This window comes from Ranitomeya variabilis, chromosome 2 (assembly GCF_051348905.1).
Source record: "Ranitomeya variabilis isolate aRanVar5 chromosome 2, aRanVar5.hap1, whole genome shotgun sequence".
NCBI classification, from domain to species: Eukaryota; Metazoa; Chordata; class Amphibia; order Anura; family Dendrobatidae; genus Ranitomeya; species Ranitomeya variabilis.
Genome location: NC_135233.1, coordinates 719,939,863 through 719,967,765, shown reverse-complemented (window position 1 = coordinate 719,967,765; position 27,903 = coordinate 719,939,863). Strand labels below are relative to the sequence as shown.

The 27,903-nt window shown below is 42.5% G+C and overlaps 1 protein-coding gene across 1 annotated transcript in view; it reads right to left on the bottom strand.

Annotated features, from left to right (window-relative positions):
• Positions 1-146: 146 nt before the first annotated feature.
• LOC143807692 (amine sulfotransferase-like) overlaps positions 147-27,903 on the bottom strand; it is a 52,262-nt gene continuing 24,505 nt past the window's right edge. The window contains exons 4-7 of the mRNA XM_077289523.1: positions 19,137-19,263; positions 17,484-17,578; positions 2,805-2,985; positions 147-1,036 (exon numbers count right to left, since the gene is read on the bottom strand). Coding sequence (XP_077145638.1) covers positions 906-1,036; positions 2,805-2,985; positions 17,484-17,578; positions 19,137-19,263 — 534 coding nt within the window. The 3' untranslated portion in view covers positions 147-905. The remainder of the gene's footprint in view (positions 1,037-2,804; positions 2,986-17,483; positions 17,579-19,136; positions 19,264-27,903) is intronic.

Sequence of the window (27,903 nt, the reverse complement as noted above, 5' to 3'; positions counted from 1 at the left end):
TTCTTTAAACAGTTTTACCAGATTTCATTTCATTACATTTTAGCTGTTGTCTAAATGTCTTTTCCAGGAAACCCAGAATGATTGACTATGTATTTAAGATGCTTTTGACTTTTGAAGATTTTGAATAACAAAAATAACAACCAATAGAATTGTCAAATGTTATTTTTTATGCACAATATCAATTAAATCATTTTTTCCATGGTCTAAACAGGTCATCTTTTCCTAATAAGGGTTTTTTATAAATTATTAGACAGCCTTAAACCCTAAAGAGTACCCCTAAGTAACTATTTATTCTGTCTACTGTCTATTAGGTCGATGTATTGACATACCAGCATATAACTTCATGTTGTAAAATGATTCTTTATATATGAAATATTTTTAAGTATTCTAAATATTCTTTATATAGGAAACTTAAAAAAAGAGAAAACAACATATGTTTTTACATTATCATGAAAAAATTTGTAACACATTCTGAACTGAAAGAATAAATGATAAACGTTTCAACTTATTTATTCTATTTTATGAATGAGGATTAAAAACTATGTGTAGCAGTGTACATTTTAACCCAAATGGTTACAATTTACTCAAATAAACAGGGTAAATTGAAGGCAAATTACTTCACTGAACATTATTCACATCATAATAAGTTCTAGGAGGGCAGATGATAAAAATGAAAAAATAGGTCTAAATGTAAACTTTAAAACATGCCTGGTCTTGGAATGAAACATGAAGTTTTGTTTCAGCTTTTGATGTAGATTTTTGAGCCAAACCAGAAATGGAACCAACAAGAACTGGAATCAAAATTATAATAAGTCCTTCATCTACAGTATATTTCCCTTTTCTTGGCTTAAGCTAAAAAAACTGACAAAACTCATCATTTCTGATTCCAACCTTAAGGAATTTGTCTATTCAGATGTTTTTTCATTTATGTCCCAGGTAAAAAGTAGCTCCAAGTCTCTCATCTTTTCTTGAAAGATTCTGTCAAATGCTTCACTTTGTGCCACAGTCATGATATTTTTCCAGTCTCCGATGGTACCTGCAGAGACCGATACACATTGAAATATTAGTAGTACATACATAGATACTGTACATAAGTACATATCCAATATATAATAATTAACAATATCCACCTAAACTGCATTTCATCAGTTAGGAAGGTGCACATAACCGGTAAAGGATTTGTGACAGATTGGCTTCTTTACAAAAACAGTGCCCTTGTTTTGTGTTTGATTTGGTATCCTATTTAAATTGCAATATGCATAGGGCTGAACTGCAATGCCACCCCAAATCTATGAAAGGGGAAGGCCCATTATTGGAAGAAAGCAACCATTTATTTTTATCTTGAGCAATACGTTTTCTGATTGCTAAAAAGTAACTAAATATAGGATGCTACTCATATTTCTACAATTAAATTGTATTATAAGCAATTTAGCAGACTATATTATCTTAGGCTTCGTTCAAACTTCAGTTTGTCTGCTCCGACATTGTGACGGATCCGTCAAAATTGTTGAGAAAACGGTTCTAACGGATCCGTTACACGGATGCGTAAAAAAACGGATCCATTAGAACCATTGCGACCATTTTTTACATCTGTTGGAACCGTTTTTTTTGACGGATCCATTTTTTAAAAACTGACGATCTCAATGTGATTGGCTAATACAAAGTACTTGGAAATGTGACTGGCTACTGGGAACTACTGGGAAACTATATATACAGTGTAATTACACCACATCTTTGAAAGGTTGTAAAGAAAGTGGCAAAGATGGAAGGGGTGCTGGTGAATTTTGTGAAGATATGTGCGAATTTCACTTTTGAGGCTAATCAGTTGGCAGTCATCGTTCGGGACAAGGAAGAAGAAAGACTGCGCATCCTGCGGCAGCGGTGGAAGAGAAGGCTGTGGATCCATCCTATCACAGCCCAACGCATGACCCGTGGCGTTTATTCCACACTGTATATTGAATTGAGGTAAAATCCTGAAAAATTGCTGGCAGGGTCTGTCTTGATGGCTGCTGGCAGGGTCTGTCTTGATGGCTGGCACTGTGTTCTCTCTCTGCTTCTTCTCTGCTTGATGGCACATTAAAGAATGAAGCCCACCTGTCCTGTTTATATAGTTTTGGGGTTGTCTGGGAAAAGTATCTACTTTTTGGAGCAAGCTCAATTGAAAAAGCGGATTGGGGCGACGGATCCGCCAAATGATGGATCGCGATGGATCCATCGCCCATAGGCAGCCATTCTAGGGAATGGCGGACACGACGGATCTGTCGCGAACTGCCATTTCAGCGCAGACAAAAAATGTTATGATGTCCGTCAATGTCTAGATGACGTCCGCCAAATCTCGACGGATCCGTCACATGGCGGATGGAACGGACGACCATCTGCCACAATCCATCGCTAATGCAAGTCTATGGGAAAATAGCTGATCCGCCCCCAAAAAATGGCGGATCCGCTATTTGACGAAAACGTCGGATTCAAACTGACGCCAAAAGACTGAAGTGTGAAAGAGGCCTTAGCCAGATAAATACAATGTATAAAATAGAACAAGACAATTATTAATATGAATACTCATTTTTTAGATCAATTCTTAAAAAAAAGTTAAACAAAGTATACCCATGTATGTTTTTTGTGCTGTTTTTTTATATATGTAAAGCTTCTAGACATATTCCATATTGAAGATTATGGAAAATTCAGTACACTGGACTTATTGCCAATGTATGGTGCAAACTGAGCATTAGATAACATTTAGCCAGTTTCATCTTGTTTCTACATGTCGTCAAGTTAAATTATATTTTTGGAAGTGTTTTTACCTTTTCGCATAAATTTTCCAATTTTAGAATCAAAAAAATCCTCTGGCATATTTTCTTTATTTGCAAGTGGATCCTTTTTCATTTCGTCGAATGTTGCTCGTTTCAATACAATGTTCAAAGATTCATTATCTAATTCTTTCCCTAAAAACACGCACATCTGTTTCACCACAGAACGAAGATCCTGTAAGGATTAAAGTTCATATTTTAAAGGAAAATCAGCAAAATATCCATTACATCCTGACGAAGGCACGCCGCCGTGACGCACATAGGGGAAGTGGCACCATTGCCCCGTCCCTGGTAAGATATGTTGACTTTAGATTTTTTATTTATGTAGGACATAATAGGTTTATTATTCATGCTGCAGTATTGTACCTTCTATGTATTATAGACACTCTAATATTTCTGAGTATTTTCTGCATATACGGTATATAGGAGTATCAATACATTGCTTTTGAATGTGATGAATTGTTTCATTTGTATTCTGCTGCTTACCTTTGAATATTCTGGACTGCACTGCATAATGCTGTTATATTAGGATCCTGCCTGCCATCTGGTGGTGCCACTCTTGGTTTTCTTTTTGGCTCGTCATCATGCACTATAGGCACTCTTTTTAATAATTTGTCATGTTTTTAATATATTTAATAAAGTATTCAACATACACTGTTGTTTATAAGTTCTATCCACCTAAACTTGCAACCAAAGGAAACGGAGTAGTGACAGTCAAATTCGTGAATGTTTGGGTCCGGAAGTTTTGGCCGATCAATTAAAAGAAGATTGGTTTAGGTGCCAGCACAGTACCCAAACTTCAGATGAATTGGGGGCCCAAACATCCGTTGTTTGCCATGCTGTCATCTGTGTGAAAGTGCAGCAAACACGGGCTCTGACTGGCAGTAAATTAGTTACTGTTGGTCAGAGAGCTGCGATTCCCATGCTGTCAGATGACAGCATGTGAGCCAGCAGCTGTGACCAGTGGTAAAAAGGTTACCACTGGTCAAAGGCATTGACTGATGAGAGTACTACACTCATCAGCGTACACCTGCTGTCGCTGATAGCAGCGAGAGCAGGAGCGGCAGACGAGAGTATTTGTCAGCCGGTGCCTGTGCTATAAATAAATAGATTTTTTTAAAATATGACATGGGATCTCATCTATTTTTGATAACTAGTGCAGGCAGCTCTCAGCTGTTTGCTTTATTAAGGCTGGTTACCAAGAAAAGAGAGGTCACACAAGGTTTGTTTTCTAGATTTAAATAAACTATTTAAAAAAATGGTGTAGGATCATTTTTGAAAACCAGCCAAGCTAACGCAGACAGCTGTGGGCTGGTGTTCTCAGACTGGGAAAGGGTCAGGAATATTGGCCTAAAAATAGCAGCCCGGAACCGCCACAGAAAAGGCGCATCTATTAGATGCGCCATATCTGGCACTTTTCCCTCCTCTTCACACTTGCCCTGGTGCAGAGTGGCAAGTGGGGCAATAGATTTGGGGTTGTTTTCAGCTGTTATATGCCGTTTACAGCAAGCCCAGGGGTTAGTATTACCAACCCCATAGCTAGATTGTAAAAAAAACAGCCAGAATAAAGTCCAGTAATTGAAATAAAGACCCTGACACCTTTATTTGAAATAAAAAAGCAAAGTTATTTTCACCTTTGTGCTTAACCCCTTAACGACCGCCGATACGCCTTTTAACGGCGGCCGCTAAGGGTACTTAAACCACAGCGCCGTTAATTAACGGCGCTGTGGAAAAAGTGTATAGCGCCCCCCACAGTCCGATTTTCTCCGGGGTCTCGGCTGCCGGGGGTAGCCGAGACCCCAGAGAACATGATTCGGGTCGGTTTTTACCGACCCCGCTTTTGCGATCGCCGGTAATTAACCGTTTACCGGCGATCGCAAAAAAAAATAAAAATCCGGACTTGCGTTTTCTTTCTCTCCCCTCTAATGTGATCGCACATTAGAGGGGAGAGAAATAGGGTCCCCCGAGCCCCCCACGGTACCTTATGTACCGAAAAAGGTCCCCCCCCCGGTCCCCGACCCTCCTCCTCCTTCCTAGTGCTCCAAAATGGCGGGCGCATGAGCAGATGCGCCCGCCAAACCATAACTCCGGCCACCAGAACCCAGCCTCCCCGCAGTGTATTGGGGTCGGTTTTTACCGACCCCTGGAGCGATCGCAATCCCGGGGGTCTTTACAGACCCCCGGGGTTGCGATCGCTGCATATAGTTTGTAAAAAAAAAAAAAAAAAGGTTGCTTTGCATTTCTCTCCCCTCTGATGTGATCGTACATCAGAAGGGAGAGAAATAAGAGTCCCCAGAGCCCCCCACCATACCTCCGGTGTGTCCCCCTGTCCCCGGTCCCAGGTCCCCAGCCCACAGCTCCCGGCCCCCCTTCTTCTTCTCTGCTGGAAGAAAATGGCGGGCGCATGCGCAGTGCGCCTGCCATGATCTGCCAGCAGAGACCCAGCAACCTGTGAGAATTTTCTCATAGGCTGCTGGGTTTTGATTACTGTGATATGTCCTATCACAGTGACCAAAACCCCAAATGTTTTATAAACATGGCAGCACTTGGGCTGTACCTCTCTCTTCTCTCCTTGTAGTTGTTCTGGGAGAGAAGAGAGAGAGACTACATATCAAGCGCTGCCCTGTCAGTAATAAAAAAAGCCATTTCTGTATCCGCCAGCATCGAATTTACCCACCCCCATTCTCCGTAATCCCTGCATCATAAGCAGGGGATTATAAAAATAAAAAATAAAAAAAAAAAAATAAATTATAATTTTTTTTAAAATTTTTTTTTAGGGTTAGGGTTAGGGTTGGGGTTGGGGTTGGAAATAAATAAAATGGCCCGCAGAAGTTTCAGCGCGGAGCAAGCTTACAGCCTGCTTTGCTCCGGCAGCTCCGGCAGTGAAACAGAATCTGCCTCTGAAGCTGAGCAGTTTTCAGACAGTGATGACGACTCTTCCTCCACGGGATCCCCCGGCCCGATGGTAGCGGAGTCGGTCGTCACTGCTGAAGCTTCAGAGGCAGGACCAAGTACCGCAGTCCCCCCACCGCTGTGGTATAATGACACCTCATTTTCCCCTCAAATTCCCCCTTTTTCTGCAGTCCCTGGAATAAAAGTAAATGTCGCCAATTTTACCCCCATTGATTTTTTTGAAATTTTCATTAGCCCCGAAGTCCTGCAATTAATCGTCCACCAAACCAACCTATATGCCCGCCAGCATATTTCCCAAAAACCCAATGCCTTTCATTCCCGTTCCTGGATCCCCACAAATGTCCCCGAAATAAAAAAATTCTTAGGCCTCACCCTGAATATGGGTATAGTAAAAAAACCCACTCTCCGCTCTTACTGGGCAACAAAAGCTGTCCACAGCACCCCTGTATTTGCAGCAGTCATGACCCGAGTCCGTTACGAAGCCCTGATGAGATTCCTCCACTTTAGTGACAATTCCCAAGCCCTCCCAAGAACTGACCCCAACTACGATCGGCTAAATAAATTAAGACCCCTAATTTCCCTCCTAAAAACTTCCTTTCTAAATTCCTATACCCCAGAGCAAAATGTGGCAGTCGACGAGTCCTTGATGAGCTACAAGGGCCGTCTGTCATTCCGCCAATTTATTCCCTCCAAGAGAGCCAAATACGGCTTAAAATTATACAAAGCATGCAAGAGCTCATCAGGGTACACGTCCACCTTTTTAATTTATGAAGGTAGGGACCGCCAAATAAACCCCCCAAACTGCCCCCGACAATTGGTATCCCAGGCAAAATTGTCTGGGAGCTAATGACGCCCTTTCTCAATCAAGGGTACCACGTGTATACGGACAACTATTACACGAGCATCACTGTTGTGAACTATACTTTTTGGCTCCCTCTTGTGGTCACTAGTGGTATGACACTGGGATTGTCTTTCCCCAGCTTGGTACCCACCTGGTTCGTTAGGCCAGGGGTGTTGCTATTTAAACTTCCTGGATTCTCAGTCTGGTGCCTGGCATCGTTGTAATCAGTTCATTTCTGTTTGCTCCTGTCTGCTGGTCCTGGTTCTTTGCAAGATAAGCTAAGTCCTGCTTCCTTATTTTTGGTTATTTGCATTGTTCTAATTTTTGTCCAGCTTGTACAAAATGTGATTCCTGATATTGCTGGAAGCTCTAGGGGGCTGATATTCTCCCCCCACGCCGTTAGTCGGTACGAGGGTTCTTGAATATTCAGCGTGGATATTTTGATAGGGTTTTTTGCTGACCATATAAGTCATCTTCCTATATTCTGCTATTAGTCAGTGGGCCTCTCTTTGCTAAAACCTAGTTCATTCTTACGTTTGTCTTTTCTTCTTACCTCACCGTTATTATTTGTTGGGGGCTTGTATCCAACTTTGGGGTCTTTTCTCTGGAGGCAAGAAAGGTCTTATTTTCCCTTATAGGGTTAGTTAGTTCTCCGGCTGGCGCGAGACGTCTAGAATCAACGTAGGTACGTTCCCCGGCTACTGCTAGTTGTTGTGCTAGGATCAGGTATACGGTCAGCCTAGTTACCACTTCCCTATGAGCTGGTTTTTTGTGTTTGCAGACTTTGTTGTAACCTCTGAGATCCTCTGCCATTGGGGTCATAACAGTATGCCAGGCCTAAGTGAATAGTTAATGCATTGCAGAAGTGGGATTAAAAGAAAGGAAATTCTGAGTTTTTTTTTTCTTTCTCCCCTTTTTCTCTGAGTGGCTTTAAGCTTTGCTGCAGACATGAATGTCCAGACTCTGATTACTAGTGTGGATCAGCTTGCTGCTCGTGTGCAGGGCATTCAGGATTTTGTTACTAGTAGTCCTATGTCAGAACCTAAAATACCTATTCCTGAGCTGTTCTCTGGAGATCGATTTAAATTTAGGAATTTTAGGAATAATTGTAAATTGTTTCTATCTTTGAGACCTCGTTCGTCTGGAGACTCAGCTCAGCAAGTTAAAATTGTTATCTCCTTTTTGCGTGGCGACCCTCAGGATTGGGCTTTCTCGTTGGCGCCAGGAGATCCGGCATTGGCAAATATTGATGCATTTTTTCTGGCGCTCGGATTGCTTTATGAGGAGCCCAATCTTGAAATTCAGGCAGAAAAAACTTTGCTGGCTATCTCTCAGGGCCAGGATGAAGCTGAAGTGTATTGCCAAAAATTTTGGAAATGGTCCGTGCTTACTCAGTGGAATGAGTGTGCTCTGGCCGCAAATTTCAGAAATGGCCTTTCTGAAGCCATTAAGAATGTGATGGTGGGTTTCTCCATTCCTACAAGTCTGAATGATTCTATGGCGCTGGCCATTCAGATTGACCGGCGTTTGCGGGAGCGCAAAGCCGCTAATCCTCTGGTGGTGTTGTCTGAACAGACACCTGATTTAATGCAATGTGATAGAATTCAGACTAGAATCGAACGGAAAAATCATAGACGTCAGAATGGGTTGTGTTTTTACTGTGGTGATTCTACACATGTTATATCAGCATGCTCTAAACGCCTAACAAAGGTTGTTAGTCCTGTCGCCATTGGTAATTTGCAACCTAAATTTATTTTGTCTGTGACTTTAGTTTGCTCATTGTCTTCCTACCCTGTTATGGCGTTTGTGGATTCAGGTGCTGCCCTGAGTCTTATGGACTTGTCGTTTGCCAAGCGCTGTAGTTTTGTTCTGGAGCCTTTAGTAAATCCTATCCCTCTTAGAGGAATTGATGCTACGCCATTGGCGGAAAATAAGCCGCAGTTTTGGACACAAGTGACCATGTGCACGACTCCTGAACATCGGGAGGTTATTCGTTTTCTTGTTCTGCATAAAATGCATGATTTGGTCGTTTTGGGTCTGCCATGGTTACAGACCCATAATCCAGTTTTGGATTGGAGGGCTATGTCTGTGTCAAGTTGGGGCTGTCAGGGAATTCATTGCGATTCTCCGCCGGTGTCTATTGCTTCCTCTACTCCTTCAGAAGTTCCTGAGTATTTGTTTGACTATCAGGATGTATTCAGTGAGTCCAGGTCCAGTGTTCTTCCTCCTCATAGGGGCTATGACTGCGCTATAGATTTGATTCCGGGTAGTAAATTTCCTAAGGGAAGATTATTTAATCTGTCTGTACCTGAGCATGCCGCAATGCGTTCTTATATCAAGGAGTCTTTGGAGAAGGGGCATATTCGTCCATTTTCTTCCCCTCTTGGTGCGGGATTCTTTTTTGTGGCCAAGAAGGACGGATCTTTGAGACCTTGTATAGACTATCGGCTTCTGAATAAAATTACTGTTAAATTTCAGTATCCTTTGCCTCTATTGTCGGACTTGTTTGCCCGGATTAAGGGTGCCAGGTGGTTCACCAAGATAGATCTTCATGGTGCGTACAACCTTGTGCGCATTAAGCAGGGAGATGAATGGAAAACTGCATTTTATACGCCCGAAGGTCATTTTGAGTACTTGGTGATGCCTTTTGGGCTCTCTAATGCTCCTTCAGTGTTTCAGTCCTTTATGCATGACATCTTCCGGAAGTATCTGGATAAATTTATGATTGTTTATCTGGATGATATTCTGTTTTTTTCTGATGATTGGGACTCTCATGTAAAGCAGGTCAGGATGGTGTTTCAGGTTTTGCGTGAGAATGCTTTGTTTGTGAAGGGCTCAAAGTGTCTCTTTGGAGTGCAGAAGGTTCCCTTTTTGGGTTTTATTTTCTCCCCTTCTGCTGTGGAGATGGACCCAGTCAAGGTCCGAGCTATTCATGATTGGACTCAACCCACGTCTTGTTAAGAGTCTTCAGAAGTTCTTGGGTTTTGCTAACTTCTACCGTCGTTTTATCGCTAACTTCTCTAGCGTTGTTAAACCTTTGACGGATATGACCAAGAAAGGTTCTGATGTTGCTAATTGGGCTCCTGCAGCCGTGGAGGCCTTCCAAGAGCTGAAGCGCCGGTTTACTTCGGCGCCTGTTTTGTGTCAGCCTGATGTCTCACTTCCCTTTCAGGTTGAAGTGGATGCTTCTGAGATCGGTGCAGGGGCTGTTTTGTCGCAGAGAGGCTCTGGTTGCTCTGTAATGAGACCATGTGCTTTTTTTTCTAGGAAGTTTTTGCCTGCTGAGCGGAACTATGATGTTGGGAATCGGGAGTTGTTGGCCATGAAGTGGGCATTTGAGGAGTGGCGTCATTGGCTCGAGGGTGCTAAGCATCGTGTGGTGGTCTTGACTGATCACAAAAATCTGATGTGTCTCGAGTCTGCTAAACGCCTGAATCCTAGACAGGTTTGTTGGTCATTGTTTTTCTCCCGTTTTGACTTTGTGGTCTCGTACCTGCCTGGTTCGAAGAATGTGAAGGCTGATGCTCTTTCTAGGAGCTTTGTGCCTGACTCTCCTGGAGTCTCAGAGCCAGCTGGTATTCTTAAAGAGGGAGTAATCTTGTCGGCCATTTCTCCTGATTTGCGACGTGTGTTGCAGAGATTTCAGGCTGGTAGACCTGACTCTTGTCCACCTGACAGACTGTTTGTTCCTGATAAATGGACCAGCAGAGTAATTTCCGAGGTTCATTCCTCGGTGTTGGCAGGGCATCCGGGGATTTTTGGCACCAGAGATTTGGTAGCTAGGTCCTTTTGGTGGCCTTCCTTGTCACGGGATGTGCGGTCATTTGTGCAGTCCTGTGGGACTTGTGCTCGGGCTAAGCCTTGCTGTTCTCGTGCCAGCGGGTTGCTTTTGCCCTTGCCTGTCCCGAAGAGGCCTTGGACACACATTTCCATGGATTTCATTTCTGATCTTCCGGTGTCTCAAGGAATGTCTGTCATCTGGGTGGTGTGTGATCGTTTTTCCAAGATGGTCCATTTGGTGTCCTTGCCTAAGTTGCCTTCCTCTTCCGATCTGGTTCCTTTGTTCTTTCAGAATGTGGTTCGTTTGCACGGCATTCCTGAGAATATCGTGTCTGACAGAGGATCCCAGTTTGTGTCCAGGTTCTGGCGATCCTTTTGTGCTAAGATGGGCATTGATTTGTCGTTTTCATCTGCCTTTCATCCTCAGACTAATGGCCAAACGGAGCAAACTAATCAGACACTAGAGGCTTATTTGAGGTGTTTTGTTTCTGCAGATCAGGATGATTGGGTGACCTTCTTGCCATTGGCTGAGTTTGCCCTTAATAATCGGGCTAGTTCCGCTACTTTGGTTTCGCCATTTTTCTGCAACTCTGGTTTTCATCCTCATTTTTCCTCGGGACATGTTGAGCCTTCTGACTGTCCTGGGGTGGATTCCGTGGTGGATAGGTTGCAGCGGATTTGGAATCATGTGGTGGACAACTTAAAGTTATCACAGGAGAAGGCTCAGCATTTTGCCAACCACCGCCGCGGTGTGGGTCCCCGACTTCGTGTTGGGGATTTGGTATGGCTGTCTTCTCGGTTTGTTCCTATGAAGGTCTCCTCTCCTAAATTCAAGCCTCACTTCATCGGTCCTTATAAGATTTTGGAAATCCTTAATCCAGTGTCCTTTCGTTTGGATCTTCCGGTGTCGTTTGCCATTCACAACGTGTTCCATAGGTCTTTGTTGCGGCGGTACGTTGTGCCTGTGGTTCCTTCTGTTGAGCCTCCTGCTCCGGTGTTGGTTGAGGGCGAGTTGGAGTACGTGGTGGAGAAGATCTTGGATTCTCGTCTCTCTAGATGGAGCCTTCAGTATCTGGTCAAATGGAAGGGCTATGGTCAGGAGGATAATTCCTGGGTGGTCGCCTCTGATGTTCATGCGGCCGATTTGGTTCGTGCCTTTCACGCTGCTCATCCTGATCGCCCTGGTGGTCTTGGTGAGGGTTCGGTGACCCCTCCTTAAAGGGGGGGTACTGTTGTGAACTATACTTTTTGGCTCCCTCTTGTGGTCACTAGTGGTATGACACTGGGATTGTCTTTCCCCAGCTTGGTACCCACCTGGTTCGTTAGGCCAGGGGTGTTGCTATTTAAACTTCCTGGATTCTCAGTCTGGTTCCTGGCATCGTTGTAATCAGTTCATTTCTGTTTGCTCCTGTCTGCTGGTCCTGGTTCTTTGCAAGATAAGCTAAGTCCTGCTTCCTTATTTTTGGTTATTTGCGTTGTTCTAATTTTTGTCCAGCTTGTACAAAATGTGATTCCTGATATTGCTGGAAGCTCTAGGGGGCTGATATTCTCCCCCCACGCCGTTAGTCGGTTCGGGGGTTCTTGAATATTCAGCGTGGATATTTTGATAGGGTTTTTTGCTGACCATATAAGTCATCTTCCTATATTCTGCTATTAGTCAGTGGGCCTCTCTTTGCTAAAACCTAGTTCATTCTTACGTTTCTCTTTTCTTCTTACCTCACCGTTATTATTTGTTGGGGGCTTGTATCCAACTTTGGGGTCTTTTCTCTGGAGGCAAGAAAGGTCTTATTTTCCCTTATAGGGTTAGTTAGTTCTCCGGCTGGTGCGAGACGTCTAGAATCAACGTAGGTACGTTCCCCGGCTACTGCTAGTTGTTGTGCTAGGATCAGGTATACGGTCAGCCTAGTTACCACTTCCCTATGAGCTGGTTTTTTGTGTTCCCCAAATCCCTCCATGCTGCAAATACAGGGGCCTGTGGGACAGTGAGGAAAAACAGAGTGGGGCTTCCGTCACAGTTGGTGTCCAGACGCTTGGAGAGGGGGGCGTCATTCTCACTTGCAAGCGACCAACTTCTTGCAGTGAAGTGGAAAGACAGGAAGGACGTCTACATGCTTTCCACACTGCATACGGACACCACTGTGACGGTCAGAGAGAGGGGTGCCACCAGGGACAAAGAAAAACCTGTCTGCGTCACAGACTACAACAAACACATGGGTGGCGTAGACTTGTCAGACCAGGTTCTGCAACCATACCTGGTCAAGAGGAAGACCAGGGCATGGTATAAAAAGGTGGCAATCTATCTAATCCAAACTGCCACTTATAACAGTTTTGTCCTATATAAAAAATCACAAGGACCACTTACGTTCCTGCACTTTCAGGAAAAAGTTGTAGAGAGCCTCATATTTCAGTCCATGGCACCGGGGGAAGCCTTCGACTCTGAGGATTCCCGGAGACTTTCAGAACGCCATTTTCCTCACCCTGTCCCTGTCACTCCCACCCAAAGGTATCCTCAAAAAAGGTGCCGAGTTTGCAGAAAGCATGGCAGACGGAGTGATTCCCGATTCTATTGCCCCACATGCCCATCCCAACCAGGCCTTTGTATCTCCCCCTGTTTTGAGACCTACCACACCACCTACAATTATTAGTTTGGTTTTTTTTTTCAATAATTTTTTATTTCTGCTTAGTGGCCCAAGTAGTACAATTTGGAACAATTGATAAATATTATTTTAATTAGTAGATCCCATTTTACCCCATTTCATAATTAATTCCAGAACTTGATCAATCACATACCAAACTACTATCCCAACAAATTCTCATCCACGTACCCACGTCTGTACGCTCTAGAGTGTGGACCCCACAAATGTTCTTGCAAAGTCAGGTCATCTGAAAATTCTAGAACTTGATCAATCCCATACCAAACTACTATCCCAACAAATTCTCATCCACGTACCCACGTCTGTACGCTCTAGAGTGTGGACCCCACAAATGTTCTTGCAAAGTCAGGTCATCTGACAACTCTAGAACTTGATCAATCCCATGCCAAACTACTATTCCAACAAATTCTCGTCTACGTACCCATGTCAATAAGCGTTAGAATGTGGACCCCAGAAATGATCTTGAAAAGTGAGATCATCTGAAAATGAATTCTAGGACTTGATTACACAAACATTTTTGACCATTTATCTATTTTTGACCATTTTTTATGACTGTCTTGCTACACAAAACTTTGGCTTCCATTTATATTACTTATATTTATGTTGATGATACGGGCATGATCATTTTATTGTAGGATTTCTAAAAAAATTAGGAAGTTCCGTACTTATACACTATGGGCTTTACTTTATGGTTCTTGCCGAACCTCTGGTACCAGACAATACTTTCTATAGAGAACTGGTTGTTTTGTGCATATAGCGGTTCTGACCTTGGCGGGTGGGAGCTTGCTATGGTGTACCACGTCTATTGGCACATTTGTCCCCATATAGGGATTGATGGAGCTAAAAGGACGTTGTACGACCAGTCTCTGAAAGTGTCTGCCATTCTAGCCCTGATGGTGTTCTTTCATCTTTGGAACAAACTCCGATTTGCCACATAGTTGGCTGCATTTTCCTACACATTTTGCCCTTCATTCCAGTACAGTTTATTCTTCCTGCTACAATATACGCAAATGCGGGACAACTGTTTTGTTAGCAAGACCAATTTTATAGTCAGCCAATGTGTTTTAGGAGCATGCCTCCCTCTGTGAGTAATAATTCCTGGAAGGATTTTCTTTTTTGCTCAATGTCTCTAGAAGGTTTGAATGGGTCCTGGATCTTCAATTTCAAATAAAGCCAAATTTGTCACATTGTGCCCCTTTCTGTCCAAGCCCTGCCATTTGTCCAAACAGAACTTTTTGACTACATATGGGATATCGCTGCGCTCATAATAAAGTGGGTAACGAATTGTGGGGTCCACTTTTTGATGTTATTTCTGAAAAAGTGAGACATTCAGGTCTAAAACAAGATTCTCGTGGAAAAAAATGAATTTTTTCAGTATGCGACCTAATGTTATCAAACTCTGTGTCGTACATGTGGGTTCAAATTGCTCAATATACCCCTGATGAAATTCTTTGAGGGGTGTAGTTTCCAAAACAGGGTCAGTTGTGGGGGGTTTCTGCTGTTAGGCACATCTACAAACCCAAAATGGCGTCCGCTCTCACAATTAAGAGATTAAAAAGTCAAACGGCGCTCCTTCCCTTCCAAGCTCCGCAGTGCGCCCAAACAGAGGTTTACCCCCACATACGGGGTATCGACATACTCAGAACAAATTGCACAACAACTTTTGGGAACCAATTTCTCTTGCTACCCTTGGGAAAATAAAAAATTGGGGGTGAAAAGATCATTCTTGTGAAAAAAAAATGATTTTTAATTTTTTCGGCTCTACGTTATAAACTTGTGTGAAGCACTTGGGGGTTCAAAGTGTTGACCACATGCCTAGATAAGTTCTTTAGGGGGTCTAGTTTCCAAAATGGGGTCACTTGTGGGGGGTTTCCACTGTTTAGGCACATCAGCGCCTCTCCAAACGCGACATGGTGTCCGATCTCAATTCCAGGGAATTCTATGTTGAAAAAGCCAAATGGCGCTCCTTCCCTTCTGAGCTCTACTGTGCACCCAAACAGAGGTTTACCCCCACATACGGGGTATCGACATACTCAGGACAAATTGCACAACAACTTTTGGGAACCAATTTCTCTTGCTACCCTTGGGAAAATAAAAAATTGGGGGTGAAAAGATCATTCTTGTGAAAAAAAAATGATTTTTAATTTTTTCGGCTCTACGTTATAAACTTGTGTGAAGCACTTGGGGGTTCAAAGTGTTGACCACATGCCTAGATAAGTTCCTTAGGGGGTCTAGTTTCCAAAATGGGGTCACTTGTGGGGGGTTTCCACTGTTTAGGCACATCAGCGCCTCTCCAAACGCGACATGGTGTCCGATCTCAATTCCAGGGAATTCTATGTTGAAAAAGCCAAATGGCGCTCCTTCCCTTCTGAGCTCTACTGTGCACCCAAACAGAGGTTTACCCCCACATACGGGGTATCGACATACTCAGGACAAATTGCACAACAACTTTTGGGAACCAATTTCTCTTGCTACCCTTGGGAAAATAAAAAATTGGGGGTGAAAAGATCATTCTTGTGAAAAAAAAATGATTTTTAATTTTTTCGGCTCTACGTTATAAACTTGTGTGAAGCACTTGGGGGTTCAAAGTGTTGACCACATGCCTAGATAAGTTCCTTAGGGGGTCTAGTTTCCAAAATGGGGTCACTTGTGGGGGGTTTCCACTGTTTAGGCACATCAGCGCCTCTCCAAACGCGACATGGTGTCCGATCTCAATTCCAGGGAATTCTATGTTGAAAAAGCCAAATGGCGCTCCTTCCCTTCTGAGCTCTACTGTGCACCCAAACAGAGGTTTACCCCCACATACGGGGTATCGACATACTCAGGACAAATTGAACAACAACTTTTGGGAACCAATTTCTCTTGCTACCCTTGGGAAAATAAAAAATTGGGGGTGAAAAGATCATTCTTGTGAAAAAAAAATGATTTTTAATTTTTTCGGCTCTACGTTATAAACTTGTGTGAAGCACTTGGGGGTTCAAAGTGTTGACCACATGCCTAGATAAGTTCCTTAGGGGGTCTAGTTTCCAAAATGGGGTCACTTGTGGGGGGTTTCCACTGTTTAGGCACATCAGCGCCTCTCCAAACGGGACATGGTGTCTGATCTCAATTCCAGGGAATTCTATGTTGAAAAAGCCAAATGGCGCTCCTTCCCTTCTGAGCTCTACTGTGCACCCAAACAGAGGTTTACCCCCACATATGATGTATCGACATTCTCCGGACAAATTGCACAACAAATTATGTGGTTCATTTTCTTTTTTTACACTTATGAAAATAAAAAAAATTGGTTCTGAATTAAAATGTTTGTGAAAAAAAGTAAAATGTTCATTTTTTCCATCCACATTGCTTTAGCTCTCGTGAAGCACCTGAAGGGTTAATAAACTTCTTGAATGTGGTTTTGCGCACCTTGAGGGGTGCAGTTTTTAGAATGGTGTCACTTTTGGGTATTTTCAGCCATATAGACCCCTCAAACTGACTTCAAATGTGAGGTGGTCCCTAAAAAAAATGGTTTAGTAAATTTTGCTGTAAAAATAAGAAATTGCTGGTCAAATTTTAACCCTTATAACTCCCTAATATTTTTTTTTTTCCAAAATTGTGCTGATGTAAAGTAGACATATGGGAGATGTTATTTATTGACCATTTTGTGTGACATATCTCTCTGATGTAAGGGAATAAAAATTCAAATTTTGAAAATTGCAAAATTTTCAAAATTTTCGCCATATTTCCATTTTCTTAATAAATAAACGCAAGTAATATCGAAGAAATGTTACCACTAACATGAAGTACAATATGTCACGAGAAAACAATCTCAGAATCAGCAGGATCTGTTGAAGCGTTCCCGAGTTATGACCTCATAAAGTGACAGTGGTCAGAATTGTAAAAATTGGCTCGGTCATTAAGTACCAAATTGGCTCTGTCACTAAGGGGTTAATCGATTAATGCACATGTTCCTGTAAAAGGCTAAAAATAATAAAACACCATATTCCTAACTTGTCTGACGATAATCTATTAATGGGCATGTCCCACGATAATCTGGATGATTTGGTTTGCGGTCACATTAGTGATGTGACTACTAGTCACACCAGCTGGAACACACTGAGACAGTACTGTAAAGCTGGTAGAGTCATACCCCACTTGCAGCAAAAATTTCAGTTAAAGGTCCTACAATGTATTGAATCACGTGGACTGAATACAAATGTATGTCAGAATTTTCAGTTTTATATATGTAGAAAATGTATAATTTCCTTTACAAAAAGTTCATTGGGCATAAATATTTTTACAAAGCACTGAAACACCACTGTGGATAAGATCAGTGGCTATCTTACACCCAGCACCCCCATCAATCTGCTCCAATTAGCTCCACTGGTGGCTAGATGTAAGTGGATCAGTATAGCTTCGAGTACTGCTACTATTGAAGAGAATAGCAACTTCAAAACATTTTACAAAATAAAAATGGTAATATATAAAAGATACATTTGTCTTTACCATGATCATATCTTCGTACTTTATGAAAAGAATATTGCAACAATTCTTATGGGTATGCCATCCTCGAACATGATCAAACCAGCTGCCAGCAAAAACTGTGGATCAAGTATGAAATATATGAACTTTCTTGAGTATGACTATTAGCTTCTTTACGACATTAATAGTTGAAAATAGTGAATTGTAATTAATATGACAAAACAGAATGCTATCATCCAGTGTTTAGCAACAGGACAGCACATCAGGTCCATGGCTAAATACAGGGCAAATGATTACCAGTCCCATATTTAAAGCACAGTTTACCTTGTAACAATGAACTTTAAGAGTTTCCAATTATTTAAAATCGATGACCTGTGATTAAGATAAACTATCAATTATATATAGGAGGTAGTCCTACTTTTGGCATCCCTAGTGATTAACTGTTTGAAGGGGCAGGATCACCTTCATTGATTACTCTGCTCAATGAGGCATAATTCATTAATAGCGGCACTGTCTGAAATTGTATCTCAGTCCCATTTAACAGGATGAAGCTGTAATACCTGTACCTATTGGGTGTGGACCCATTGTGCTACGAGCCAGGCTTACCTAGGAGGGGCATTAAGAACTGACTACTTGGTGTTTGCTAGAACCACTGATGGTGGGGATAAGCTTGGCTGCCAAATTTCACCAGGTAAAACTTCAAAGCAGTCCCCGGGTCTGCAGCAGCTGACCAGAAGGTCAGAGGCACAGCATTAAGTACAGAGGGGCAAAACATAGGTGTAGTCAGGTAGTCCAAGGTCAGGGCAGGCTGCACAGTATCAGCAAATGTAGACAAGGTCAGGAGCAGGCTGGGGCGTAAAGGGAAGCAGATACTTTGACAAACATGAACATGGACTAAGGCTAGGTTCACATTAGCATTTCAGTCCGCAGCGTGGTGCTGCGGACTTCTTTTCTTAAGCTCCGCCTACTTCCGCGTGCATCCTGTGTACCTATCCTTAACATTGTGTACGAACATGCATCATTTTGATGTGCCCACCGAATGCAAGAAAATGCAACACCGGGTGTTCACTAAAGCTTTTGATAGTGAGGATAGGCTCTGCAACCAGTAGCCACCAGGTCCCACTCCAAGTCAGAGGCGCGGATGTCGGGTACAGAGGGGTGAGATAGAGGCAAAGTCAGACGGTCTGAAGTCAGGGCAGACAGCATAGGATCAGTAAAGGAAGCCGAGGTCAGGAGTGGAGGGGTGAGACAGGATAAGTAAACAAACTGGATCAAAAAAGGTCTAAATACACAAATGCTTAAACGGGATGCTAGCAGACAGACTGGCTAGGAACCAACATTCGGGCGAGGAGTGGTAGGAGGATCTGCCTAATATAGGCCTTGTTAGCATGGGATGGGCCGGGGAACCTAATCTCTGCAGGACACAGCAGGGTTAAATTCCTGCAGAGACCCACCACACTCCCCTAAGGCTGAATGACCACATGTAGATGCAGCAGTGCAGCATAAAACAGACTCAGCAGAAAGGCCTGACATGAGAAGAAACCGCACAGTGAGTAGAGTCGCATGGGAGGCATGCGAGTTACCACCAAGACAGCATTTATATGTTTATATATAAAAACAGAGATTTATATGTTCTGTGTATCTAATAATAATAATTTAATAAATATTAATACTCACCATCACCATCTAAAAACTTTTGAAAGAAGTGCTCAAAATCTGGAGAGGTTTCTGCATAGGCGGCCATGGCTTCAAAATGATATAGAGATTTTATGACATCCTTTGGATTTCTCATCACGTATATAATCTTTAATAAGAAATAACAAAACAAAAAAATCTGCAGTTTATGAAATGAATGAATAGAACAATAATTCTTCAATCACAAATGAAAGCTCATGCAATTAACTGTTTAAGCAAGTTCATTATTGAAATCTGTGTTGGAAATTTAGCCAAGGCTTGGACTAAGACCGAGGCTTATAAATGTAGTAGTTTTGTGCCTATAGGTTGTCTTAATGGATAGGATTAATATTTTCTATGGCCACAACAGGAGTGAAAATGTTAAAACTTAATTTAATGACTAAAGAGTGTCAATGTCCCTTCCTAATAAACACTCTAAGTAGGATTGCATAGCGCCAAATTAGGAAGCATACAATAACAGATATACAGTATATTACTCATACACTTGCCTGATGGAACGTAAACTGAAGCCCAGGGAGCTAAAGCCAAATTCCATATCAGCATTCCATAAGAGCCGAAAATGTAATTTGTTGTCTGACAATACTTCACTTTCCCCTCTCTGCTTTATATACTATTTTTTCATTTTGCATTCCATTAGCATCTTGTTGGGCCTCTGATTCAGGGGTGTTTGGGCGAATTGCCATACTTAGTCTATTTGGGACTGGTAGCCTGATTTGTATAGTTCAATAAGAACAGGTAACCTCACCTTTCTCTTGCACATGGGATTTGTGCCATCTTTTTAACAAAATCCTAGCACCCTCCAAAACATGTCAAAATTTTCCATATTTCCCCAATTTGCTATAATCATTCTCCTTTACTGTAAACATTTATGTTGTTTTTAACCTGTGTTATACATTGCCATATTTTGGTAGCCATAAAAATTGGAGGATGTTCTTTTCCCAATCCAGCTTGTCTGTATTCCTGTGATTTTGTCTTTGTACTAATTTCGTCTATGTATTTTAGTCCAGATGTATTGATAACGATGTAGTACATCCCGAACATTTGCTATGCACTTCTTTCTCTTGAAATGTGTTGCATTAAATTGTGTTATGCGCTGACAGTACATTTGTGTACATGGCATATGTGCCTTATAATTGATTTAAGATTTTGTTATTGGGGCTTTCCCTTATTGCAGAGTGATGGCATACCACTAGGCTATGCCATCACTTTATGGTTACTAGTATAGAAAAGTAGGAGACAAAAAAAGCGCAAATAGGGTCTTATCCTCAGGATTGCTTCTAATCAATTATGAGAGAACTGCTCACCTGGTGGTACACAGTAAAGGCATGTAGTTTGTCAGCTGCTGCAGATCCACAGGTTGGCGCTGCGACCTCTTAGAGACGTTATAATAGATAAATGTGGATAAAATCCGCGCTGCTGTGACAAATAATGGATCCAGATATAGATGTAAGGTGTTCGGGTGGTTTATTCAACGCGTTTCGAAGCTCATGGCTTCTTCTTCAGGAAGTTTCCACACTTTCCACCCGAACACCTTACAACTATATCTGGATCCATTATTTGTCACAGCAGCGCGGATTTTATCCACATTCATCTATTATAACATCACTTTATGGTTAGCAAGAGTGGGTGACACTTTAGCTTTGTGCCTTCTAATTTTCCTCCACACAGCAGTGCTCCTGACCACCCAGCTATTCAGGAAACTACAGCTGGCCCCATTTGTCAGAATGTAGACATGCTGCAGCTACCTGCCTGTTATGACCCCAATGGCAGAGGGTCTCAGGAATAATGCTAAGTCTGTAAATACAGAAAACCAGCTCATAGGGCAGTGGTATCTGGGCTGACCATATAACTAATCCTAGCACCACAAATACCAGCAGCCGGGGAACGTTCCTACGTTGATCCTAGACGTCTCGCGCCAGCCGGAGAGCTAACTACCCCTAGAAGGGAAAATAAAGACCTTTCTTGCCTCCAGAGGAAATACCCCAAAAGTTGGATAGAAGCCCCCCACAAATAATAACGGTGAGGTAAGAGGAAAAGACAAACATAAGAATGAGCTAGGTATTTAGCAAATAGAGGCCCACTAGCTAATAGCAGAATATAGAAAGATAACTCATATGGTCAGCAAAAAATCCTATCAAAAATATCCACACTGGAAATTCAAGAACCCCCGAACCGTCTAACGGCCCGGGAGGAGAACACCAGCCCCCTAGAGCTTCCAGCAAGGTCAGGAATCACATTTAGTACAAGCTGGACAAAAATGATAGCAAACAAATAACCCAAAAAACAAGGAAGCAAGACTTAGCTTAATTTTGCACGAACCAGGACCAGCAAACAGGAGCAAACAGAATGTGTCTGATAACACCGATGCCAGGCACTGGACTAAGGTTCCAGGAGGTTTATATAGCAACACCCCTGAAGTAACGACCCAGCTGGGTGCAAACTGAGGGAAGGAAATCCCAGAGTCATATCACTAGTAACCACAAGAGGGAGCCAAAAAAGTCTAATTCACAACACCTGCCACTGTAATTGGTCTGCTAATGGCATTGATCTGTTAATGGCTTATAATGTACAATAAAAAAGAAGAAATTATAAAAAATGTTCATGGATGGTCCTAAAATCAGCAATAAAATAGGGAACAGATAAGTTGTACTTAGATATTAGAATCCCCTGATTTTGTTGAAACCAACTTTCCATGTATAGTCCATGAGCCAAGAACCAAATTTGACGATATCGGTACCAAGCGGAGTGACTAATTCTCTTTGGTATTTTTAGGTAGATGCATGTCTGTAGTTTATTTTTTGATATGATAGCCCTTACATATACGTAGCTTATTAACCCCTTCAGCCCTAGGCCTATTTGTACCCAAGTGCCTAAGCCAATCTGACCTGTGCCACTTCATGGGCTAATAACTTTGGAACGCTTTCACCTATCCAAGCCATTCTGAGATTGTTTTCTCGTGACATATTGTACTTCACGTCAGTGCTAAATGGGAGTCAATATATTTTACCTTTCTATATAAAAAAATGCTAAATATTCGGAAATTTTGGAAAAATCGGCAATTTTTTAACTTTGAAATTCTCTGCTTTTTACAAAAATACTGATACCCCCCATAATAGTTATTAATTTACACTCCCCACATGTTTACTTCATATTGGCATCATTTTGAAAATGAAACCTTATTGTTTTACGACGTAATAGGGCTTATAGTTTTATGCGCAATTTTTCACATTTACAGCAAAACCCACTTTTCAAAGGACCAAGTCACTTCTGAAGTCACTTTAAGGGGCTTACATAACAGAAACCACCCATAAATTACCCCATTTTGCAAACTACACCCCTCAAGCTGTTCAAAACTCATTTTTAAAAACTGTTAACCCTTTAGGTGTTCCACAGGAATTTTAGCAGAATGAAGGCGAAATTTCAAAATTTCATTTTTTTTCCAGATATTACATTGTAATCCAATTTTACCTGCAACCTAGCAAGGGTTAACGGCAAACCCAAACTTGGTTACCCTAATTCTGCAGTTTATAGAAACACCCCACATGTACTCGTAAACTAAAGTATGGGCACACAGCACAGCTCAACACGGAAGGAGCGCTATGTGGTTTTTGGGTGGCGGATTCACTGGAAGAAATCTAGGGGGCCATGTCACATTTGAAGGCTGCCTGACTTGACTTCACTTGACAAGTCACTGACTTCGGCAGTGACTTGGTTTTTGCTGTTACCAATGGAAAGACAAAGCCACCAAAGCACGTACTGCTATCCTTTGCAGTTAAGTCTTTGACCGGCAATACAGAACTGATTCGAACTCTGAATCGTCTTGGCCACTGTGTGTCATATTCAATGGCTGAGGAGATCGATACAGCCCTTTGTATCCAGAAGTTGGAATGTTCAAAGGATGACATCCCAATGCCAGCAAGTATCTACCCAGGTGTGTTCACAACCCTGGCCTGGGATAACATTGACAGACTTGAGGAGACACTAAGTGGAGCAGGTACATCTCATAGAGTCAATGGCATTGCTGTTCAGTCCAATGTTGCATGCTCTGTGACAAAGAAAGTCCTGCCAGATGTAACCAAGTCGAAGAAAAGAAGCATAACTCTGACAGAATTAATGCTACCGATATACAATGTTGGGCAGCGGGGAGAGCCACCCAGGATTGAGACTTCGAATGTTAACACTACCAAGGAGGTCCAGGATTCAAAAACCAAAAACCATATCTGGCTTCTGGCTAGAATGTCAGACCATGAGGATCAGACCACCAGCAGTTGGACTGGGTTCAACATAAAAATCCGCAGCGACATTGTAGTGGCCCAGGACACTGTAAGCTACCTGCCCACTATCAATGCTCCTGCAACAGCCATGTCCACTGTGAATGAAGTCTTGGAGCAAACACATGCCATCATGCAGACCCTGAAGCTTAACAGAATTGTGTGTGTGTTTGATCAAGCACTCTATGCCAAAGCTGCCGAGGTTATCTGGAAACAGGAGAAGTTCAAGAACATTATAATTAGAATGGGTGTCTTCCACACAATCTGTAATCTCCTCTCTATCATAGGGAACAGATTTCAGGATGCAGGCCTTAGAGATCTGTGTGTTGAATCCGGTGTAATCGCTGAAGGATCAGTGTCTGGAGTGATGGACGGCCGGAGGTACAACAGAGCAGTGAGACTACACAAGCTGGTCTATGAAGCACTTATGAGGCTTGCATGGAAAAACTTCCTTCCATGGCTAGAAGAAAACCATGCAAGGGACCTTCACCATCTGGATGAAACACTGAAGAACATCACAAACTTTCGCATCAGTGTGTCGCAGGGATCCTTCGAAAAGCTCTTGGATAATGAATCTTGCACACTTACCCTGAAGCTCTTTCAAGTTTATCTTGAGACCCTCAGAAATGAACAACTCTCAGCATTCTGGATGTCATACTTGGACATGGTCGAGACCATGCTGGCCCTGGTTCGAGCTTCAAGAGAAGGCAACTGGATGCTTCACCTAGGAGCAATCCGACAGATGATACCATGGTGTTTTGCCTATGACAAGGTCAACTATGCCCGATACCTAACCTATTACTATGCCACAATGTCTCGGCTGCCCATAGAACACCCAGAGGTCCATGAATACTTCATGCAAGGTGGCTTTTCGGTCCAGATCGGTAGCAAGAATCCTTTTGGACGAATTCCTGTGGACCAGACCATTGAAGAGACAATCAACAAAGACACCCAGACACCAGGGGGCACAAAAGGCTTCAGCCTCAAAGTTGGAGCTGTTTCCAGGTTCTACCTGACATCAGAGTACCGCAGTATGTACTTGAGGCAGCTGAGGGCCCTGGTAGGCCAACAATATACTGACTTCAGCCATTCAGACCTACAGGTGTCTAGGATTAGAAGAGATGAAGCCGATGTCCAATCTTTCGTTCAACTGCTGGAGACAGGTTGGGTGAACCCCTTCAACAAAGAGCATAATGGTGAACTTATCAGTTTGTCAACAGCGACTGTAGCACCACCAGATGTAGCCAAAGACCTTCAAGGGGCATACAGTATAGGAGAGGATGCATATCAAACATTCAAGGATGAGCGTTTGGGTACCGATAAGCCAACTACATTGTTTCATGACAAGATGACGAAGAACAAACTTAAAACGTTCTCTAACATCCAAATGAAGACACGCAGACAAGGTCTTGGCAAGGAGGTAATTTTGAAGGCTGACAGAAACCTATTTGGCCAGATGATACTTGTAGCTGAGAACAGAAAGCTACAAATGAGTGATGTCTTGACTCATCCCCTGGGTCCATTGCCATGGGCACTTGCCAATGGTGATGGGTCTATCCGCAAGACCAACAAGGCTGCCCTCGCAAGGGAGTTGGAGAGGAATGCTCGTCCTGCAGAAGTGATCCCCGAGCCCTCTGCAACCATCATTGATGGGATGAGCCTGGTTCAGAAACTGAAGGGAAACAATGCAACATTTGGCCAGCTAGCAGGCACAGCAATGAGTCGCGCTATCCATGAGGGTGCTAAGAGCAAGCGCATTGATATTGTCTTTGACGTCTACAAGGAGACATCCATCAAAGATACAGAAAGAGTCAACAGATATGAAGGCACAGGGATCCATTTCAAGAACATTCAACATGGGCACAACATCCAGCAGTGGAAAAAGCTTCTAAGTAGTTCCTCCAACAAGGCAAGTCTCATAAAGTTTCTGGTAGAAGAATGGAAGGCGAAACACCACAGGGAGAAGCTTGAGGAGAAGGAGCTGTATGTCACATGTGAGCAGCTCTGCTTTAAGATCACCAAAGAACAGTGGGAAGAGGCTGCTGACCTTAAGTCAAATCAAGAAGAAGCAGACACACGCCTCCTTCTCCATGCTCTTCATGCAGCAGAATCTGGTTACAAGTCGGTCATCATCACTTCGGAGGATACTGATGTCATGGTCCTGTGTCTGGGCATGTGCCACAAAATCCCATCCCACCTGTTCCAGAAATGCGGTACACAGAACCGGACAAGATTCCTGGATATCACCACTCTGAGCCGAACATTGGGAGGCAGCGTATGTGATTCATTGATTGGTATGCATGCATTTACAGGCTGTGACACCGTCAGTGCATTCGCTGGCCGTGGGAAGATGACGACACTCAAGCAGTTGAAGATGAACAAGACATACCAGGATGCCTTTCAGGAAGTTGGTCATTCATGGGAAGTGTCTACCGAACTTTTTGAGAAGTTACAGGAAATCACCTGCCACATGTACCTGCCAACTACCCAAACAACTGAGGTAAACAGGCTCCGTTATCAGCTGTTCTGTGCCAGACGTGGAGTGGTAGAGTCAAGTCAACTCCCTCCTTGCCAGGACTGCCTTTTCATGCATGCACTGCGTGCAAACTACCAGGCTGCGATCTGGAGGAGAAGTCTGCAGAGCCAGCCATGGGTTGCAAACCCAACAGACTGCGGTTGGATGATAGATAACGACGGAAAGCTTGTTGTCAAGTGGATGCAAGGGGCACCAGCACCAGAAGCTATTATACAGCTACTGTCCTGCAAGTGTGTGCGGTCATGTGAACTTCCTCAGTGTACTTGCCTCAGCAATGGCCTGAAGTGCACAGACATGTGCAGATTACAGACATGCCAGAACAAGGGTACTGAAGACGAGCCAGTAGAACAACAGTCAGATTCAGAGTCCGATGTTGAAGATATTATGGAGTAACATATATATATATATATATATATATATATATATATATATATATATATATATATATATATATATATATATATATATATATATATATGCACATGACATGTTCAGTGTGTATTTACATAACTTGGATTAAATTTTGTTACAAATACTACATCTAGTCACTCCGGGTGGTACCGATATCGTCATATTTGGTTCTTGGCTCATGCTAAAATTCCTGTGGAACACCTAAAGGGTTAACAGTTTTTAAAAATGAGTTTTGAACAGCTTGAGGGGTGTAGTTTGCAAAATGGGGTAATTTATGGGTGGTTTCTGTTATGTAAGCCCCTTAAAGTGACTTCAGAAGTGACTTGGTCCTTTGAAAAGTGGGTTTTGCTGTAAATGTGAAAAATTGCGCATAAAACTATAAGCCCTATTACGTCGTAAAACAATAAGGTTTCATTTTCAAAATGATGCCAATATGAAGTAAACATGTGGGGAGTGTAAATTAATAACTATTATGGGGGGTATCAGTATTTTTGTAAAAAGCAGAGAATTTCAAAGTTAAAAAATTGCCGATTTTTCCAAAATTTCCGAATATTTAGCATTTTTTTATATAGAAAGGTAAAATATATTGACTCCCATTTAGCACTGACGTGAAGTACAATATGTCACGAGAAAACAATCTCAGAATGGCTTGGATAGGTGAAAGCGTTCCAAAGTTATTAGCCCATGAAGTGGCACAGGTCAGATTGGCTTAGGCACTTGGGTACAAATAGGCCTAGGGCTGAAGGGGTTAATAAGCTACGTATATGTAAGGGCTATCATATCAAAAAATAAACTACAGACATGCATCTACCTAAAAATACCAAAGAAAATTAGTCACTCCGGGTGGTACCGATATCTGGCCCGGCTCATGGACTAGTAATGTTTGTGGAGGCCTCCTATCTTTCCTACCAATGGGAGGAGGAAGATTGGGTGGTTTAAATTCAACGTTCCCCATTGTTTTGTTTAAAGTGAGGCGTGATCATGGCTTATTGTACTCTACCTATTCAGAACATGTCAAGTCAGCTGAACGAATGCATATGTGTATGGGTGTGTGAACATGTAATCCCTTAAAATGATATTTTTCTTTATAAATTGCTTAAAAACACCAAACCCAGTGCAAACACTCACAAAAGATTTGCTTAATTATTTTATAGCAATCTAGATATTCACACCATGCATAATAACATGTACCTCTATGACATGTTTGGACAAAATTGGACACAACCTGAAAAATACCTACAAGGTCCCTAGGCATATCCCTGGAAAGTTTCTACCTGACAGCGGAGGTTGGCACCCTATGGAGCACGTTTGTGACGGCTCCACGTATCGGCGGCTGACCCTGTGTCCCCCAAATATCCCTGCTGTAAACAGGTTGGAAAACAAATAGATGTAAGATAAGAGATGAAAGGACAGAATACATTTGTGACAGTTATAGTCTTAAATGAGGTATTGTAACCTCACAGGCAATAATAAGTGATTTGAAAGATAGTAATACCCCTTTTAAAGGGAATAGTTGGTATATGCCTTGTAT